At 37.3% G+C, this 19,634-nt stretch overlaps 1 protein-coding gene across 20 annotated transcripts in view; it reads left to right on the top strand.

The window, feature by feature from the left end:
- Window positions 1-2,654: 2,654 nt before the first annotated feature.
- Window positions 2,655-19,634, top strand: part of LOC110826525 (troponin I) — a 33,182-nt gene continuing 16,202 nt past the window's right edge. For 8 of the 20 annotated variants that reach the window (XM_087357720.1, XM_087357726.1, XM_087357721.1 and 5 more), the window contains exons 1-4: window positions 2,655-2,796; window positions 11,414-11,455; window positions 17,699-17,827; window positions 18,632-18,755. In XM_087357720.1, the coding sequence (XP_087213846.1) occupies window positions 2,677-2,796; window positions 11,414-11,455; window positions 17,699-17,827; window positions 18,632-18,755 (415 nt within the window). In that variant the 5' untranslated portion in view covers window positions 2,655-2,676. The other 12 variants (XM_087357711.1, XM_087357725.1, XM_087357723.1 and 9 more) reach the window with 5 other exon arrangements.

Here is a 19,634-nt window from a genome sequence, read left to right as displayed (position 1 = left end):
CACAAGTTGGGTTTTTCACTGTAAATATAATATTTCTTGCAAAGTTCCTAGTTCAATGGCCAGTATGAAATAAAGAAAATGAAGACCAAATCATGACATGAATTAAGGGAGACCTCTTATGCCCACATATATTGAAGATTTCAGTGCTGTCAGTCTTTAAAAGTTTTTCTTTTGTAGACAATTTAAATTTTTAATCCAACGGCGGAACGCATTTCAACTCCTGGGTTAAGAACTGGACTTATACGTGGATGATCACATATCGATTCCTTAGTCATCATGTATTAATGCTGTTAGGAAAATCGCTTTTGGCAACCCACCAATACAAAATGTAGCGTTGATGATAGCTGCAGCTAGGACCTCTGAAACGTCGGAAAAACTTTAATCAGACTACATGGCGCAACAACCCAGAAGTCAGCCATCTTCAGACTCACCGCCACGAAAACCTCAAATCTTAACTGATTTTTTCAGATGGTAGCGACATTCAGCATTGCAGGTTTAATCTTAATAATTAAACTGACTCCGACTACGTCAGAGGGACTTCGTCTATGACAACTTACGCTGAACTGTGACATGAGAGAGCGAGAAAGAAGAATTGAGTCTCTGCTAGGGCTCTGCGCGTCACAGCACGGAGAAATGACAAAGCCAGCAGGAGTTCTCGCACTGTTAATGAATTGTATGGTAGACCTAATTTGTTTTTATTTTCGTCCAGATCGGTTCAGAGTAGATTGTCGAGCAACGGCTCATTGGGACCGGATCGTTAGCTCTTAGTCGAAAATCTGGTAATGACGCATATTTTGTTGTCGAATAGTCACTCTACTTATTAAATTGTAGAACGGAACGTTTATCTGTGCAGAAGGAGATTGCTACTGTACGTAATGGACAGTAACTTCGAAACTTTGCTCGCTACTTGAGATATCTTCGGCTGTAGAGGCCTATTAATCGTCCGTCGTCTTATTGTATGAGGAATCATCAGCCTTGAACCATTTGATTGTTGTAAGCTAAGTATCGTATAATAACCCATTCAAAGTTGATGGGAATAAAACTTATTTGCATTAAATAGTAATACAATTTCTTGCAGCATTACATTTGAAAATAGCATTGAAGTAGCTGCAAAATTTATTAAAAAATTTTCATAAAGTAAAATAAATTAAAATAAATCAAGTTAGACTCTTGATATACCCACTAAATTCCTGCCAGACCCCACCATAGGCGCCACCATAGCCTCGTTTGCATTTGTTTTTGAAGAGTTGCCACCGTTAGAACCTAATTTCAATTTTTTTCTGCGTCGCACTAACGTCGTATGTTTAATCGTGAACAACATCGGCTGTACAATTAGGAGTGGATTATTGTAATAACTGTAATTGAGGAAACTCGTAGAAAAATAGCCATGAAACCGGACAACAGACTAAGGTGGTGTTTATTATGTTTTAATGGAAACTTTACCAGAGGTACCACATAAACTTGTACCTACTTTCTTTATTCCGTCGATAGGTTTTCGTGATACGTGATGTAATCTACCTACTGACTTATTGTTATAGAATATTAGAATGTAAAAGTTGTAGTCACATTAATTTAATAATATTTTACGTTTTATATGACGATAAAAAAGCAGTTATGGGTGTATCTCGCTCTTTTGAAACAAAAGTGGTTCCAGTAAAATTTATACGTTTCTGTAAAAATGAGCACAAGTTTGATTTAAAGCTTAATTAGTCTAAGAAAATCACTGGTATTTTAGAATGTCTAATAAGTGTTCGTCATTGAAAGCGTTATCCAAGCATCTGCGCTCGCCCAGTTATCTGCCGTTATACGAAAGACAAGAAGTCAGGTTTAAGTGTGAAAATTAAATTAATCTAACAAAGGATACGGTTCAGTGTTAGTTCTTATGAATAAGATCATGAACCTTCTAGAGTTGTTTGACTAGATTAGCTACTAATAGCTTCTCTATTCTATGGTGTTAGTAGTAACAGATGTCTTTTTAACCCTGTGAGATTTCAGGTTCTCGCAGCGATGGATATGAATGGCTTGTCTTCCTGGATGTTGCGCCGTGTAGTCTTGTATAAATTGACGGACGTTTCAGAGGTGCTTACTGCAGGGCAGCGTTTGCCTGTTGTATAGACAATGGCAGACGACAGAGAAAGCGTAGGAGCTTGGGTAATGCTTTCGATGGCGTACACTTATATATTTTATTATACTAGTACTTTTTTCAGAATAGATATTTTTTTTACGAAACTTGTAATTTTATTTGAATCCATTTTAATTAATTATATCAAAATACACCCAAAAATTCATTTTTCATTTAATATGGAATTTTAAAAACGCTTATATTAATGTGAGCATATCTTATAGGCTCTACAGTTTAATATTATATAACAGGAAATCAGGGTGGTGACAATATCCATTTTCTTTTCATTACGATAACAAAATGACCTATTTCCCACACACAAATTGTTGCTAGCCCAGGGCAGGGGGTAGCAATGAGGCACCGCTTTAGGACCCATCGAGGCTCCTGAGGCTCGTTGGACTGACCACTAAACTGAGTCTAGTTCTGAGGTGGCGTTTATCTTCACGACCTCCCATGGCGTGGTGCTTAGACACGGGGGAAGCTTCAAATTACGTCAGATATGCTCCTCTTGAGCCACTCTTGCAGCGAGTCTTGAGTTTCGCACGCGTCCCAAAATGGAGCGATGCGGTGGGGCGAGGGCGACTGGAGCCTGGAGCGAACGCCACCCTCCACAGTCCGTCCCGGCACGCCACGCTGACTGGTCGCCGCTCGACTCCTGTCTTTTGCAACACCAGGTGGGTACTGCTGTGTATGGCTGTGATACTCGCTGAGGAGGGAGGCGTTACATAACGAGGACCTCAGTTACTTGGTCACTTAACGAATTATTCACAGGTAAATCGAAACAAAACAGGGGAGAATGGCCCTCGCGCTGGTAAAATAGTAAATTCTTAGGCCTATAAAATTTTGGAATGGAAATCCAAAGATAGAAAACTATATATCCGGAATTATTGGAACGATAATATTAAAATGCATATAGAAATAAGATTTAGATTTCCAAGCTTGTCGGTTTATTTTACATCAAGTCTATTACTTATAACTATTAAGACTACAGTAATGAAGTCGTATTCAAGTTATGATCACAGCAAACAATAACCTCTAACGTAAAACATTCATAACAAATTATACCCACGCGTCATTTAAGATAAATACGGGTTGGCTGGGAGTTGAGGATTGATTTCGAACCATGAATTTGAATAGGTTGTCTAAAACACAGCGAAGTGCCATCTTGTGTCGGTCATTGAGTTTACGGGACAAATTGACGTACTTGTTTTTGATCACCCTGCATTTCGAACTAATTGGTCGCGCCGTGTGTCTGTCAGTGACTCTTTGTGACGTAGATGGTTCTACATGGGTGTGAATCTTGGCTTGTAATGAAAAGGAAACGAAACATACTTGGGTATCGTGAAAATATTTGCTAGGAAGAATATGACAGAAAATTAGCAGAGGAATGGGGACAATTAGAAAATTACGAACTTTGTACTCTGTATCTTTATCTTGTGTTGCCTCTAATATGGACAGAGGGTTATTTCAGAGTAAGCCTTCTGAAAAGTGTTGTTGAGTAGTAAAAGTAAGGTCAAATATTCGGGAAATCCAGTGTCAAATCAGAATTACTTTCACGAGTAAATTAAAAGCCAAAGCTTATTTAAATACATTTAAGAATTCTGTCCGTACCGCAAAGAAAATACAAAGGTCAATTTATTAATGCTATTTAACGAAAATCACTGTTTGCATTAATAATCATAAAAAGGCCCACTAATACAAAATGGAAAATTGCTGTTGGTTGCAGCACCTAGCTCGTATAATTAACGTTCGGGTTTAAGGGGTTACGTTTAGGGAATGCAGTTAAGAATCTTCTCTCCTCCCGTCCGCTATCCAAAAGCGTAAAGATAAACTCTTTCGTGTGTTGCCTGTTGTTTTGTTTGGGTGTGAAACTAGTTCAGGGAAGAACACAGACTAAGAATGTCTGAGAAAAGGGTACTGAGGAAAATATTTGTACCTAAGACTAATGATGTTACAGGGCTGGAGAAATTTCACGCGAGGAGTTTCATAATTTGTACTCTCTTTTCACAAATTATTAATATGGTAATAAAGTCAAAGAGAATGAAATGGACTGGGCATTTAGCAAACATGAGGAATATGGGAAATGCGTACAAGAGTTTAGTTAGAACGCCTGAATTAAAGTGGCCACTCGGAAGACTTAGGCATACATGGTAGGATTTAAAGATGGCTATCTTCCGGGTTGTAGCACCGTGTAGTCTGGTAGAAGTTTACCGGCGTTTCAGAGGTCCTTGCTGCCTCTATCAACAGGGCAAAGACAGCCATCTTCAGACTCACCACTGTAGAAACATCAAATTTTACTTGGTAAGATAATATTAAAGTGAATCTTAAGGAAATAAGTTGAGAGGGTATGTGATGGTCTTAACCGGCTCAGGATAGGTACCAGTGGTGGGCTTTTGTGAACACGGTAATGAACCATAAATGGCGGAGGATTGCTTTAATAGCAGAAAGTATCTCAGCTTCACAAGAACGGTTCTGTTACTTTATAAAACATTTAATTTTCCTATGAAGACGTGTTTGAGCCAAAGCCAAGATATGTAAAAGCTGTGCCGATCAGACGTTATGTTTACGGGATTAATTTCGAACACTACTGAATAAATATAGATTCAAGTTTTAATTGTTAGTATATATTAAATGCCGTTTGGAAAATTTCATTATGGTTGCAGCCTCGAATAAAATGCCTTCCTAAGTGCATACGTACCAATCAGTATCGTAACTATGGCCGGAAAGATTCCCCATGAACATTGGAATAGTGAGTTCAATCCGATTCGAGGCATCGATATAAGCTCACGTCCTATCAAAGAAGTCATACTGTATATCTAAAAGAATTAATTATTTCAGAAGTAATTCTGAATTATAATACAATGAGGATTATTCCAGAGAAAGTCCTTCGGAGAAGACGTAGGCCAAAGTCATGCTCCGATAAATAAAAAAAAAACAGTTTATTTTAAGAAAGACAATTTTTTGTAAGAATACTCGACTCGGATGTAATAATTGGGTTACCGCAGCGGTATTTGTAGGTGCTGAAGTATGATCTCTGGATTTCGATTACCTGTCCCGATTGACTTTCTGTTTGTTCCTTTAGTTACCAAAAACGCAACTTCAAATGTGCCACGACACTCTTTCGGGTCCCATCTCACGTGACACCTGCAGTAGAAACTCTGTATTAGAAAGGCGCTAGAAAAAAAAAAGGATTGGAATGAGACACGTTTTTTGTTCTGCGGTGATGATATAAATTTCTTGGGCGAACACATAAATACCATAAAACACTCAGGCTGTATTAGACAATATTAAGGGCGTTCGTAAAAGTAAACGCATAGAAATATAAAATATTTAAACTGATCTAGTATAAAGAGGTTGTGATGGTTTGGACTAAATTTATCTCTCAGCTGAGTGATTAAAGGCTTCATTGTTTTAATTGAGTCAGCATCGTTAAATAAGCTAAGAATGTCTGTTCATAGGAAATTGCGCGATATGAACATAAACTCTGGTAAGACCGTAAGGTGAAGATTTATATGCAATTTTAACATTAAGTTGATACATTTCAAGTATTTTTACTTAACCATTTTAGAAGAATTGTATCTTAAAATAGGTCACGATCCTTTTATTCAAAGATTAACGGAGTGTTGGAGTGCCTTTCGTATTCGGGACTTCCCGATTTATTTCGGTACCTGCCGTGAACTCTGTCTTGTTTCCACCCACGCAGGTAACTTGTGTCTGCCGACACTGTAAATGTTTCATCTATCCTTTCATGTGTGCGAACAGATTCAGACTAAATTTCGTATTGCAGTCCTTAGGTCACATTCAGAGTTATAAGGTGTGTACATGCGAAAAATGAAGTAAGATTAACTCAAAAAGATAACTCTAAATATGTTTGGGGCATGTACGACTTAATGGGAAATGAGAAATGCGTATAAAATATTTGCTACAAAACACCAAGAAATCCCTAAGCACAGAAAGGGAAAATATCAAAACAAACCTTACTAGAAAACTTGATTGTGAATATGTGGTTTGAAATTGGACAGCTGAGCAACCACCGATTTGAAGTTTTAATGTTTCTCATGATGGTGCGTTATAATATGTAAAGTACTTTTATTGGACTTGGTCCGTCGTCTAAATTACAAATAAAATCAACGTTTCGAAGCTGAGTTCTGCTTCAGTCTTCAGGACGTCAGTTGCGCCCTCTGACCTATATTAATTGTCAGACAATAAATTAATGCAAGTAACTGAAATTACTGGACTGAAAACTTTTAGCTTAAATAGCAATGTGCTAATATGAAAACCCATACAATTTTTAATAATTTCAGTTCTACCTCTCAGTTTATTCTCCACCAGATTCTCGTTTAATCCCAGGACAGAAGCCGGAGTTTTCCCTACCTATCATCTTTATTGTTGTGTTGACTTTTTGTTTAGTTACGGAAGTAAATGTTCGGTTATGGGTGTCATTTAATAAAAAATCTTATTTGCATTCACTTGGTCACTTAATTAAAAGGAGGTAACCCGTTCACCGTATCGAAAATTCTGTCATAGCAGTGATTTCGTTGTCCGCTTCTTCTATAGCAGTCGTTGATGTTTGCATAATATGAACAATATCGCATCTGAGTTTCCTCGCGGACTCCTTGACTAACCATTTAAAGCTGGGTGGTAATTGTACGTACCGCCTGCTTTAACAGTCAGTAACTCTGCATGAGAGTGATAATGGAGACTTGTGTTTTCTTTGCAGTACAGACTGAACTTAAAATTATTTAGACAAGCTTTGGTTAGTACTATATATGCATTCACAGGGTCTTGGCACAGGTTGTCTTGATTTTCTTCTGTCTTTAAGCAAATGCTGAGATTGTTCCCAATTTACAGTTGGTACTTCATGTTTCTCTTACAGCCCTTTAATTTAATTTAAATTAATTTAATTGTTGTGGAGGTCTCTAAATTACATAACTTCAAGATTATTAATAAGAACATGAAAAATCTGTCGTCTCTTATCATCAAGATTTCTCTGTTTTTTACTCTAAAGTCTTCACTCTTATTCTGTCCCTATAAGAAGGACGAACGGGAATTACCTGGGAACCTTTAAACAATAATATTCTCTTTCTGTCCTCCTCCCACCCCCAGAAAATTCGGCTTTAAAGGGTTAAACGCCATGAAATTTGGTGTAAGAAGTCTACTGAAGATTACTTCTCCGTTTTTGTTTCGTTTGACATTCGTTTAGCAACATTTCAACTTCAGGCACAAATTCCACGCAAGTCCTAACTTGTTATTCAGTAAAAAATCCCAAAGCAAAATAAAAATTTCCCATGTGCTCCGTTCAGCACCATTTCATGATTACGTATTGGGGAGGTGAGGAAAGGCTCCACGCATTCGTAATCTGAGCACTAGGCCTTCAGACCGACGCGCCTCTGACCCCTTCCATCGTAACTGCTGGGTGGGTCCTAGAACGCGGTGACGAAAAGTAGGTCCTTTACCCGTGTCGGGAGTCTAACCTCGGTCGTCCAGCCACAAAAAAAACCCATCAAAATTAAACCAAAGTCCAAAACGAAGATGACTGTCTTTTGGGATGTTGCAGTATGTAGTTTGGTATAAATTAGCCGACGTTTCAGAGATGCTTACGACCCTCGTCACCCTGATGTTGGAGGCAGTATGTACCTCTGAAATGTCGGTCACTTTCTACCAGATTACACGGCGTAATATTTGAGAAGAGAACCGACTTCATACTCGGTTTGCGAGAACCTCAAATCTCGTCCTAAGTAATGTTGTGTTTTATGTAAATTACGTGGCTCCCACCAGAAGTCTGTATCGAATTTGATACAACATTTATCCAAATACGAGCGCGCACAGTTTAGCTGTAAAGAGTAGGAGCTGCTTCTGCCGTGGGCACCAAATTTGGTGCGGTGTATCCTTACGAAGGAGCCACCCGCTGTTCCAAAAATAGCTGCAGCAGTCGGGAGGTGCTTGCCTTCTCCATATGATCGCTGAGTCAAGATGACGGACACCATTAGCTCACAACTTCTTTATTTCTAATTTATTTCTTTCTTTTGTTTACGATTTAACAGCGTAAAGCTTCATACTTAGCCACGACCACTTTATTGTACATCACAAAGATAGAAATGTCAATTCCTTTCTCCCAGATCTTTTATTCAGAATTTCGTGCTTACTAAATTCCCCTTTCGTCTTCTGTCAGTACAAGACACAGCACAGTGCAAAAGCAAACTGTAGACAAAATCTGTTATTACGGAAATTATAAAACTCTATATACAGAATGCATGGAACTTAACCTCCACCGAACCCATACGCCATGTGGTGCTGGGAATAAACTTTAACGATGTTGGTTTTTTGGGTTGAGACGCCGTGTGGAGTTGTAGACTTATTTTTAATTTTATTGTGTGTGTGTTTCTTAGTTTAATTCTTGATATAATTGGCTTTTTACCTGCAATTAGCTTATCACCTGTTATAAAGCACATTAAAATAAATAAATAAATATTATTATTATTACTATTTTTAATAACAGTGTAACTATTAAATGTAGCATGGGATTAAAATTCATTTTGTTTAGCCTATAGAGATACATGACAGAATTAACAAAGATGAAGAAATTATCACTTGAAGACAGCACATATGTGTATACAAAGTATAGTTGTTTGTTACTCTTGAATAACATATCCAGTAATTTACTCACAGCAATGTAACTTTCTGCTCCTGTATTAATGTGTAGAAACAGTTCTTAGTAATCTACAACATGAAACGGGCCTCATGCTCATGAATGTCTGTCTTTCAGGTACGGTTACAGACCAAAATGGTACGAAAGCAAAGTGCCCAAACACAAAGAGTCGACTTCGGCAATTCTCAATCTTGATCTAAAGAACGACGGTTGTACTCCTAATAAAATATTTATAACATAAAATTGACGCTACAAGTTTTGTCTCAGTTATCCTTTTATTATTTCTGCCAACACACGTATATAGACCAAAAAACCAGTGTGTGTGGGGGCATCCTGAAAAGCTGATAGTCGCACAGCTAGTTAAGAATAATTATATGTAACCCAAAGGATGAATACTAGGTTTCGGATGTTCATGACATGCCATATTTTTATTGGGGCTTCTATTTTCATTCTAAACTAAAATTAAACACTAATTAGGTCATTCTAATCACAATTAAGCTGTTTTTTATTTTGCATATTTAGGTCATTTTTATGTTTTTGGTCATATTTATAGTTAAATGCATATTTTGGTTATATTTTGGGTACAAACTTTTACTTGTAACTACATTTCTCAGACACGTACAGTTAATCCCTGTGTGAAATGATGGCGTCTGCCAACTGAACAAAGTGAACACTGAGCAGTTCAAATTTTTCTTGGAGAGATAAACGACTCAATTAATTCCAGACGAATCAACACTAAAAAACTGTGTACCTGCCTGTTATGTCGTTATTGGCACGCTCTTTGCTAACCGCCCTGGTGACTTATTCCTTCTTGATACAGTAAACCACTCCTCTATCGGTGTAATTTTCGAAAACGCCATGAAACGTTTGTGATGTCTCAAGTTACAAGACCAAACTGTGCGACAATCTAAGAAGATTTTCATTTGAGACCTTGAAAATGCAAATCGTTATTTATCGTAATGCTGCCAAGAAAGGATAATGAAGAAAGGTACTTAATATTTTGAAATTTGTTTATTTATTTATTTGTAATTAATGAATTTGAAATGCATGGAAGGCTTTTTCTTAAAATTTATCTTACTTTTATAGGAGCACGTATTCTCAACATCTGATGCTGATCCAAAACGAGGCATTTACAACTTAAAGCGACTAAGGTTTTTGATTAAAATTGCTAGGAAGTCAAGTAATGTAAAAGTTGTACATGCATATGCAAATAAAGAACATGATTGAAATACAAAAGTCTTTTTCAAAATTTTAGCGAATATTTTTTCATAACAAATTAGGACATATTTTGCCTTTTTGGGTCATATTTCGCTATTTTTGGGGGGCATATTTGCATGCAAATTTTTCGGTTTTTTAGGTCATGAACATCCGAACCCTAATGATTACTGTATTAATATAGCCTGTAATATTTGTCTAAATACTACCCTTTCACCTATTTTTCGGATTCTCGTCTTACTTGAATTGTGTGACGAAAGTTACTGAAGCCAGCCTAATGTCCCATTACAAGAATTCTAAATTAGTTTTCCCTGGGGATAATTCTGCTTCAGTTTGGAACTGAACACTCAGTTCCATCTAGTGTCAATGTAGAGAATGACTGAGGCGTCACCTCCACGCCCCCATGCACCTTAATAGCATGTTGTTTAGATACAGGGACAAGTTTACTCGCACGCAGAAACACACACATCATCAGACAACGTGAATATCACCTTCGAAAAATTGGGACTGACATACAATGTTCAGACATATTTTGGGAAAGACCTCACATTTGAAATTTCAACACGTTCTGTTGAAGCAGATTGAAGTCATTACATGCTGACAAACAGTCACTGCGAAACAAATGGGCGCTCTTCCATCGCTGTCAGGCTGCAAGGAATGTGACGTAATACGTCAGTTCTTTGCGAACACGTAGGCCACTGTTTCGCTGTCCGAGCCACTTGGCTGGCCACCAGTCAAAACAGCCATATCACATGTTAAAACGTCAAACTCTTCTCGCTTATTCTCCTTATTTCAAGAGCTGTAGTGGAGCCAGGAATGCGTCCGTCCCGTGCTGTTTGAGTGTCAGAGGCATTTATATCAAACTTGGGTGGTATAGCCTGTGGACAACAAGGAGGTAGTGAGATAAAGAGTTTCTTCATCTGGAAACTCATAATAACTGTATAGGCCTAGAACAAAAGTCAGAGAACATACAAAATGTCAGCTGTAGTGTTAAAAATCCATAATATTATTATTTGTTTCATTGTGAGATTTGATTAGTTGAGTTTTGCATTTAAAAGTGTAAATCTGTCATTTTTTAATATTGAAAATGATCTCATATCATGATTTATTTTAATTTATTTCAACCTAAAGTCGCGTGTCAGACCATTCCGTAGCTTTTGATTTTAAGAATACACACGATAACTTATTTTATGAAGAAATCTTGGCTTACTGTGTGATAATATTTATGTGTATATATCTGCTTCTTACGACAGCTGATAAATTTTATTAAAATGTCTTAACCTCGTAATAATACACCACCCCACGCCTGTAATTTCAATCCCACTATAATTAGATACCAACATGGCGGCTGTTACATAATATTTGAGAGGAATATCCAGTTTAGACTTATTTTTATGCTGTAGTTAATGTTTAGTGTTTTGTTTCAGGTCCCAGATTCTATCACTCACAACAACATGGCGGACGATGAGGTGAGGTAAGTATCTAGACGGCCGATGCCATCTTTATGAAACAAATAATAGCCGATGATGAAATAGGGGAGGGAAGGTTTTCTTACCTGATTTATATTAAGATTTACAATAAATACACTGATTTTCTACCACATATTTCTGATTATTTATTGAAAGATACATATCGTTAGCAAACTATTTTATTTAGTAAAAAGAAATGGAACTTATAAGGCACACAGACATTAAATAACTTGTCTCAAACTCCAGACTCATCTAGAAACGGTTAATGCCTGCATGTCATGAGAATCTCCATTAACACTTTAAAGCTTAGTGGTAACTATAGACACCATTTGCATCAACAAAGAGTAACTCTGTATTCTCTTACATATTGCATTTGTTGATTTTGTATGATTCTCAGAATAAACAGCTACTGTATTGTTTTGTTTGCCGGACTGCTGGCAGTCAGCATTCAACAGAAGTCTTCTTGGCTTTCCCCTGTCTTTAAATAAATATCGAGATGGTTGCGATGTTCCAAGTTGCTAATGCACGCCACTCATGCAGCCCTCTCGATTTAAGTTAATAAAAATTATTCCTTTGCTGTGGGTGCCACAAAATTACTTACCTCTTTAAATTACCATTTCAATATTTATCAGTAAGAAAATAAAAATTATCTTGTCTTTGTCTCAACCTTCTGCTTGTTACCATAACAACGTATTCACTTCCGTTATATCCTTGTCAGTAAGACGAACAGAAATGCCTCGGGACCTTGTAACAACCTCTTTCCTCTCCTGAGGTTTAGTCCTGCCTCTTTTCCTCCATAAACACCCTTCTTTCTCCTATTCTAGCAGTGTCTTTCCTGATTTGCCCCTTGTTCAAACGGTTAAAGAGGCGAGTAAGTATGTCCAAGTGTCAGTCTGCAATTGTGGAACTACTTTAAGTTCTGTTATATAAATTTATAAACTGATTTAGGCATCCGAAAGGTAAAATTTCACCATTTTTTCTCTATATGTGCATGTTCAACTATGAATATACTATGTAATCCTCCCCTTCCACCTGAAGAATTTCAAATATTTATGACGTATGTCGTTGCCCTGGTTACTGATTGCTATTTCTCTCGTCCCTCTCCCCCTCTTACCTCTTCACAGTGCCCAAAAACCTACAGAGCTGCTCTTTCGCTCGAACAGAAATCCCGTGTTGTGTCAGCAATGGTCAGTGAAATTTCTACTGTTTGATGCATCGCATTACAAACACAGATTATGGAAGGAAGTTTTCACAAAATTCTCTGCATTACGTGAAGCATTTTCTTCTGAGGCCGTTAACAGCAGTAAAAATAGCTAACGTTGCCGGCGGCGATTAAAATGTTAATCCGTGGTATAGCCTACTATTTTAATGACAGTGCACGTTATAGACTACATTAAAAAGAACGGAATCCATTTTCATTTCATAACAGACTGTGTGAACTTCGTAAACACGTATTTCCTTGATGCTATCTTTAGAATTGGGATTGCTCAGTAAATGAATGTTGGACTGGGGATTGGGTAAACTGAATCTAATTTCTGTCAGGACAGGAATTTCTTTTCTTTTCGCCGCATACCAATCGTTTAGAGTAGTTTTATTTTCCAGTGAATCTAATGAATAAGGCCTTACTCGGGTTACAGCGATTCGATCTTGAATCTTAACCACTCACATTAATTTAGTACCGATAACAGTAATACGTGGCGCTGTATTCTACTCCCTCTTCACAGTTATGAATTTACCTTTGTCTCAAGTCAGGAGTACATTGAAGCTAGAACAAGCAAATTGCCTCACCCACTCTAAGAATTCGTTAGTATACAGCCTATGCATCAAATATATAAGGGTAGGAATATTTGCTCGCTCACTTAATGCATAAAATATAAAATATGAAATAAACATATTTATCGATTCTATCAGGACACAGATTTCATAAAATCCTTTCTTCGCGCAACTGTTTATGATAAATTAAATTTCCACACAACTGAAGTTTTAATTAAATAGAATGGGTTCATCTGGCACTCTTTAAGGTTCAACAGTCTTTTTTTTTTAACTTTGTGTTTGGAAGACCAGAAATTTTCAGGAGTTTGATTTCCACTTGCTGATATCAACGCGTGTTGTCTGTTGATCCCTGTCACACCTCCACCCGCATAACAGGTTCGTACAACGGGATAGCGGCTCATCTGGCGTCTTGGGTCCTCGCAACGGGGGATCCCTCTCAAGTTATAGCCTAGAATTCAATTGGCCCCTGTTTCTGCCCCAAACACTGGCACTAATCTTAAAAAATTCGAAGTATAATGTCAACCAATTATTCGAAGACGGGAATTTAGTCAATTCCCGAAACGTCGTTTCTGTAAAATAGAACCCAAATAATGGTCGGCATAATGTTGATGTAACAGACTGTCTCCTTTTGTAAATTTATCGAAATATGACGCATTATATCACTCTGATATTGTCTTTTATAATTGTCAGTTTAATTATCATGTATTTTATTCATGATTACCAGTATTATTATAGTGCACATGGAGACATTTTCCATGCTGGTAGTTTATAAATAAGATAATTACAATAAAATACAGGTTAGGCAGCACACATAACCTTCTCCAATAACTTTTGATACTATGGACATATCGTAAATTCATAATCCGTAACACATATACGGCGCATGCCCAGAGGACTCCAACGAGAAGAGGATCCAAGGATTGTAACTGTAAGACCAGATTCATGCTAACCGCCGTGCTGTGTGTTTTCAGGGCTATGGCTGTATGTGTTGCAATTCTGTGCTGCTATTATTATTTTGTTTTGGTTTCATCTTCTCCAATACGTTATTTTCTAGGCATGCAACGACTACCCAACCACACAGCCATCTTGAAATGAAACAATGCAATTGTTTCTAAGCTGTTTTTACAATTTCAGTTAAACCAATTTTTCTGCTGTTTTCTTGCATCAGCTGGCAATTATTTATTTTTAGTTTTTTATTGTTTTTTGTGAATGTTGTATAATGTTTTCTTTTAAACACTCACTGTTCATTTTACAGCCCAAGTTCGTCATAAAGCATAATATTTTGTACATAATTGAGCTTCGAATATATACTGTATATAAAATGCTCATATATATTTTTGTTTTTGCAACTTTTTGTTTGCTATTTTTATTAACGCATACTTTATAGCTTTTCATCAAATAATAATGAGCTTATAATGACAAAATTATTGTCATTATTGCTTGGTGAGAGAAGATAAAATACTAATAAATGTATTGTGAGTTTTGTTAAGAGTTTAATTCAGTTTCGAAACTCATATGTTTTTATTAATGCACTTTCATTTGTTGAAATGAAACGTTAAAATTAATACGACAAAATTAAAAAAATGCATGCAATAGCAGATAAATCAAAAATATTAAATAATTCCATTACAGTTGCTTCCATTGTATTTAACTTGAAGCTGACATTTTTATCTTTATTTAAGATTCAGAATTATCTGTTTATATCAATTTTAAATCGGACTCTTTGTGTATTTACAGCTGTAATTTCTATATACAGGATGATTCAAAATCCGTTTACAACTGCAAGAACAAATATTGAAAGCGGGAAATGATTCATACACACGCCTCAAATGGCGCACCTGATCTGTGTGTTAAGTGACATCATCTCACCTTTCTCTCATCCAGTATTGCCATGGACTGCGTGCTATTTCTTTGCACATGGGCAAATGCTGTTAAAATGGTGTTGTCTCTTCAGGCCTGAGTGTTATACTAGAACAATTGTTTTCTTGTTAACGTAAGGACTCATGTACTTTGAACGCTACTGTGAACAGTTTCTGTACACATTCATTGAGAATTAAATGACAAGTCAATGTGGATGTTTCCAACAGGATTGTTTTGAATGTCTTCATGCTAGTTCTGCGTGATATTTCGGTGAGCAATTAATTTCGAGGGGCGTCTGGCCACTGAGGTCGCTTAACTTGTCTACTTGACTTTAATCTGTAAGGAGTAATGAAACTGTCAGTATAAGGACAACCCCCGTTGTCTTCGTTATAAAATGAAAGCCATAATTAATTTTAATAGGAATTGGTAAGTTTCTTCGCCATCGAGATGAAAAGGGGTGTTTTGAGTTACATAGATCCAACTTCCAACACTTTTAACCCCTAATAATTTCAACATAAGAAATATATATTTTTGCAATTGCACAGGGACTATTGAATCACACTGTATATTAAAAATATTACTGTTAAATTGTCCCATGTTGCTAATAGCAAACGATCTTTTACAACAATTCTGCCCATTGCGTGGTTTGCATTGTTTGTCAGACGTTAATGTAATTTGTACTTTTCTGTTTCCTTTGCAGAGAAAGCGCATCGAGGAGGCACGTAATGTACCAGCATGCACCACGTCTGAAACTAACCAAACCAGGAGAGAAGAAATAGGAACTTAACCACAGCATGCAGTTTAACGCATGTCCGTCCGTTTTGTGAAAGTATACGCACTCTTTGTCAGTTCTGTTGGAAATTGGCCACAGGCGAAATATGAATCCCCAAAATGCCATTTTGATTGCACAAAAACATTTAAAGAGATTAATTCGTCTCTCCTTCTACCAAAACGTGAAAGGGGTACCCGGTCGACCGTTGCCATTACGATTCCGCTTGTGGTATCTGGACCTTATTTCGAGAATGCATAGTAATTTTCTTTCTCACGTGACAATTTAAATAACGCACTTTAAATGTTGACAATTTCTCTATGCGTATATTACGGTCTGTTTGTCTCCGGCTTCTCACTGCAGACGCCCGGGTTCGCTTCCAGGGCAGCTCTTGTGGCATTTATGGTAGACAAAATGGTATTGGAAAAAATTGATCTCCGATGTCATTGGTTTTATCCTGTCAGTATCATTCTACCACTGTTCCGTATTCACTCATGTATCGTCTGGGGGATGGACATTTGGGCCATCAGAGGCTCAGTTCCGCAGGGACACTGTCTCGTCCACCGTAACAATAAAAATATGCGGATATAACACTTTTTTTCAAATAGTGTGAACTGTAGATGCGTAGGCTCACAATACCTAGAAAAGAAGCTGGAACACATCAGGGAACAGCGTAAAACTTCCTACCTATGTCACTCAGTCATTATCTTCTACGAGTCGTGTTTCCCTACTCAGTAGGTTCAGTTTACTGAACAACGAATTGTTTCTCTGCTTTGCGTCTCGTTGCTAACCCTTAAGCACGGACATCATATAGGTAAGTTTTTGTGTTGGTGAACGTACTTCGTATTTTTTTACACGTTATGTAACTGAAAAGTCGCCTGAATCCCAAAAATTGAGTCAAGTCCTAAACTTATTAAACTCTGAATTTCAATAAGGTTTTGAAACGCTTTGAGAAATGTTATTCTTAAACAAACTTAACTACGAGAATGGAATTTCAGTTGCAAAACGATTACAAAATTATTACATGTTAAATAAACGTGGATGATTTTTATACCTTTCAGAAGGTGTGTACATCTTCCAATTCTCAGTCTTTATTCTTCTCCACCCGTCCATTGTCCGTCCAGTCTTCTCTGTGTTATTACATCCTCCGTTCCCTTCTCTGTTTTCCCTTGCCACTACTTCCTAGTGACTTACATTGCAACATTTATTTTGGGCAACCTGTCGTCTGCCATCTTTTATGCGTGCCCTTAATATATTAATTGTTTCGTTAAAATGTAAGTTTCTAAACTAATTTTATCTCTCTTTGCGTGATTTAGAATTTTGTGCCCCTGGTAAAAACCTGTGAAAGATATCAAGTTAATATACTTTTGTTGTTAAAACCATTAAAATGGTTTCTGCGAAGTCTTTTCGGGCGATAGACGTGTAAGTTTGCAGCTGAAGTAGTTGATAGCACGAGAAAACTTCACTTCATTTACTTTTAAATGCTGCGACATGGCAGTACACTTTTATTTCATGTATCAAATAAAAGCAGACGAGAATGATTAGAATTTATAAGATAGATATATCGTGCTCAAGGTTCAGTTATTGTCGCCGTCACCAAATTGCTTGCTTCAAGGTCGAATCAAAATAGTACAATATTTGAACAAAAACAGCAGAGTACATGTGAGTGAAGACAACTCAGAATTTGCAGTTTAGCAACGCTAACTACAGTGTATTCGTGACTTACAGCGGCACGGTACGGAAATGAAGATCTTCCGTGACTTCGAAGCACGCGATTTACTGACGGCAACTTTGTCTGATCAAGTCCACACACAACCTCTAACTTAAACCACGTTTTTCAGGCGAAGAGGGCGAAGCAGGCTGACATAGACCGCAAACGCGCTGAGGTGCGCAAGCGCCTGGAGGAGACGGCCAAAGCCAAGAAGGCCAAGAAGGGTTTCATGACCCCAGAGAGGAAGAAGAAGCTCAGAGTAAGTCGATACAATGACTTCCGGTATCGTCGCCAGTTTGTAAATTTCAGGAGCTTTGACTCCGTCATGACCGCAGTAACTGCGCAAGAAATTAACATATTTTTGCGACATTTGGAACCTAGAATCAGTAGCAGCGCGGTCCAAGACATGAATCTTGGCCTCTGGAGAACTGGGATCGTGGGTTTTAATCCCACTTGAGGCATTGATGTGTATCAGCTACTCTTTGTGTTGTGCTGTTCTGTAGAAGTATACTTTTTGCAGAAATGTTAAGGCCCATACTAGATCTAGAGCCTTTGCAGCGGCTGTAGTAGTAATGAGAACTGTTGTGAAAGTGAAAGGAATTTTAGTTACTGAGTATTTAAAATTGTCATTATGGACCAAAACTTTACACGGAGGCTTAATTATGTTTCCAGATATATTTCGATACATGGGCTACCTAAATTTTAATTTCTAGTACCCATTCTAACGGGTTGTCCCTGTCAAAAAATTCTATCAAACTTGTGGCGCCTTGCGTGTTTATTTTGTTAACCCTTTCACTGTCACATCTGAACGAGGTCAACTTACTACGCGACTGGCTTCCGGTCTCATTGCTTTAGAGACGCGCGCAAAAAGTTAATATCAACTGACATGTTTTTGGCGTATGTCTCGAGTCTTCCTTTTGTATTGTGGTTCAACCCCCGGACATCTGACAGTTAAAGGGTCGATAATTCTATAATTAGAAGTGCCGCGTAGTAAGTTACAGTTTAGTCAAACTAAGGACCGTTCACTAACACAGAACATTTTGCGTAATGATGCCTTATGCAGTTATTGCTGAGAAAGAAGGCCGCTGAAGAGTTGAAGAAGGAACAGGAGAGGAAAGCAGCCGAGAGGAGGAGGATTATTGATGAACGCTGCGGTAAACCCAAAAATATTGACGACGCTAACGAAGGTAAGCACAGTAAAGTTATTATGTGTAATTACAATTATAGAACTGATATCACGTGACAATTTGTAGATTGTAAAGGTGTCCATGTTTGTCTTCTGGGGTTGTAACGTCATGTGGACTTATAGGTAGATACTGACGTTTCAGAGGAACTTCCAGACTTCAGGGATGAAGATACAATCTTGAAGATGGTGTTAGAGAGCGTATATTCCTCCAAAATTGTGCTATCTAATTATACGCCCACACGGGGTTACAACTCAGAACACCAAATGTTCGGAATTTTTAGTCAAATGAAAGTGGGCCTGTTTTCCAGAATGCTGGGGGTTAAAGATGGAGTTTGAAGGACTGATGATGTCTTGAACACAGCCATTATAGTAACATCATATCGATAAATACTTTAAGTGTATCTTATATTTCATCTTAACATACACCATATAAGTATTCCACGCATAAAATCTATTAAACCAGCATTAATTTTTGATTCACGGCCACTTTTATGCAGTGACAAGGATGTTAGTTATGTGAGTAAAAGACGCTGTAAGGTTCTCATCAGTATCATAAATGTTAACGTAGTTTCCAACCAAATCAAGTAATTTCCCTTCTCGTACCACTTTCATTTGATTGAAGACTGTAAAAGAGGTTTTATCCAAATACCAAGCTCACTTGAATGTGACACACGACTAAAATTTAAAAAAATTAATAAAGAGTTTTATGTTCGTTCGGGACCACATCTTGATTTCTTGTCGATATTCCATTTGCTAATATAGTAAAACATTAAGTTTGATTTAAAATGTTCAAGCGGTATTTGGATAAAGAAATTAGCTCTCTAAGTTCTGCTGCCTCTTGTACTTACCTTAATTCATTGAATTTAAATGTTATTTATTT

Source organism: Zootermopsis nevadensis, unplaced genomic scaffold, assembly GCF_977971745.1.
Source record: "Zootermopsis nevadensis isolate Lab colony 2312 unplaced genomic scaffold, Znev_1.0 Znev_ptg000028l, whole genome shotgun sequence".
Lineage (NCBI taxonomy): Eukaryota > Metazoa > Arthropoda > Insecta > Blattodea > Termopsidae > Zootermopsis > Zootermopsis nevadensis.
This window is presented reverse-complemented; position numbering and strand designations above follow the sequence as displayed.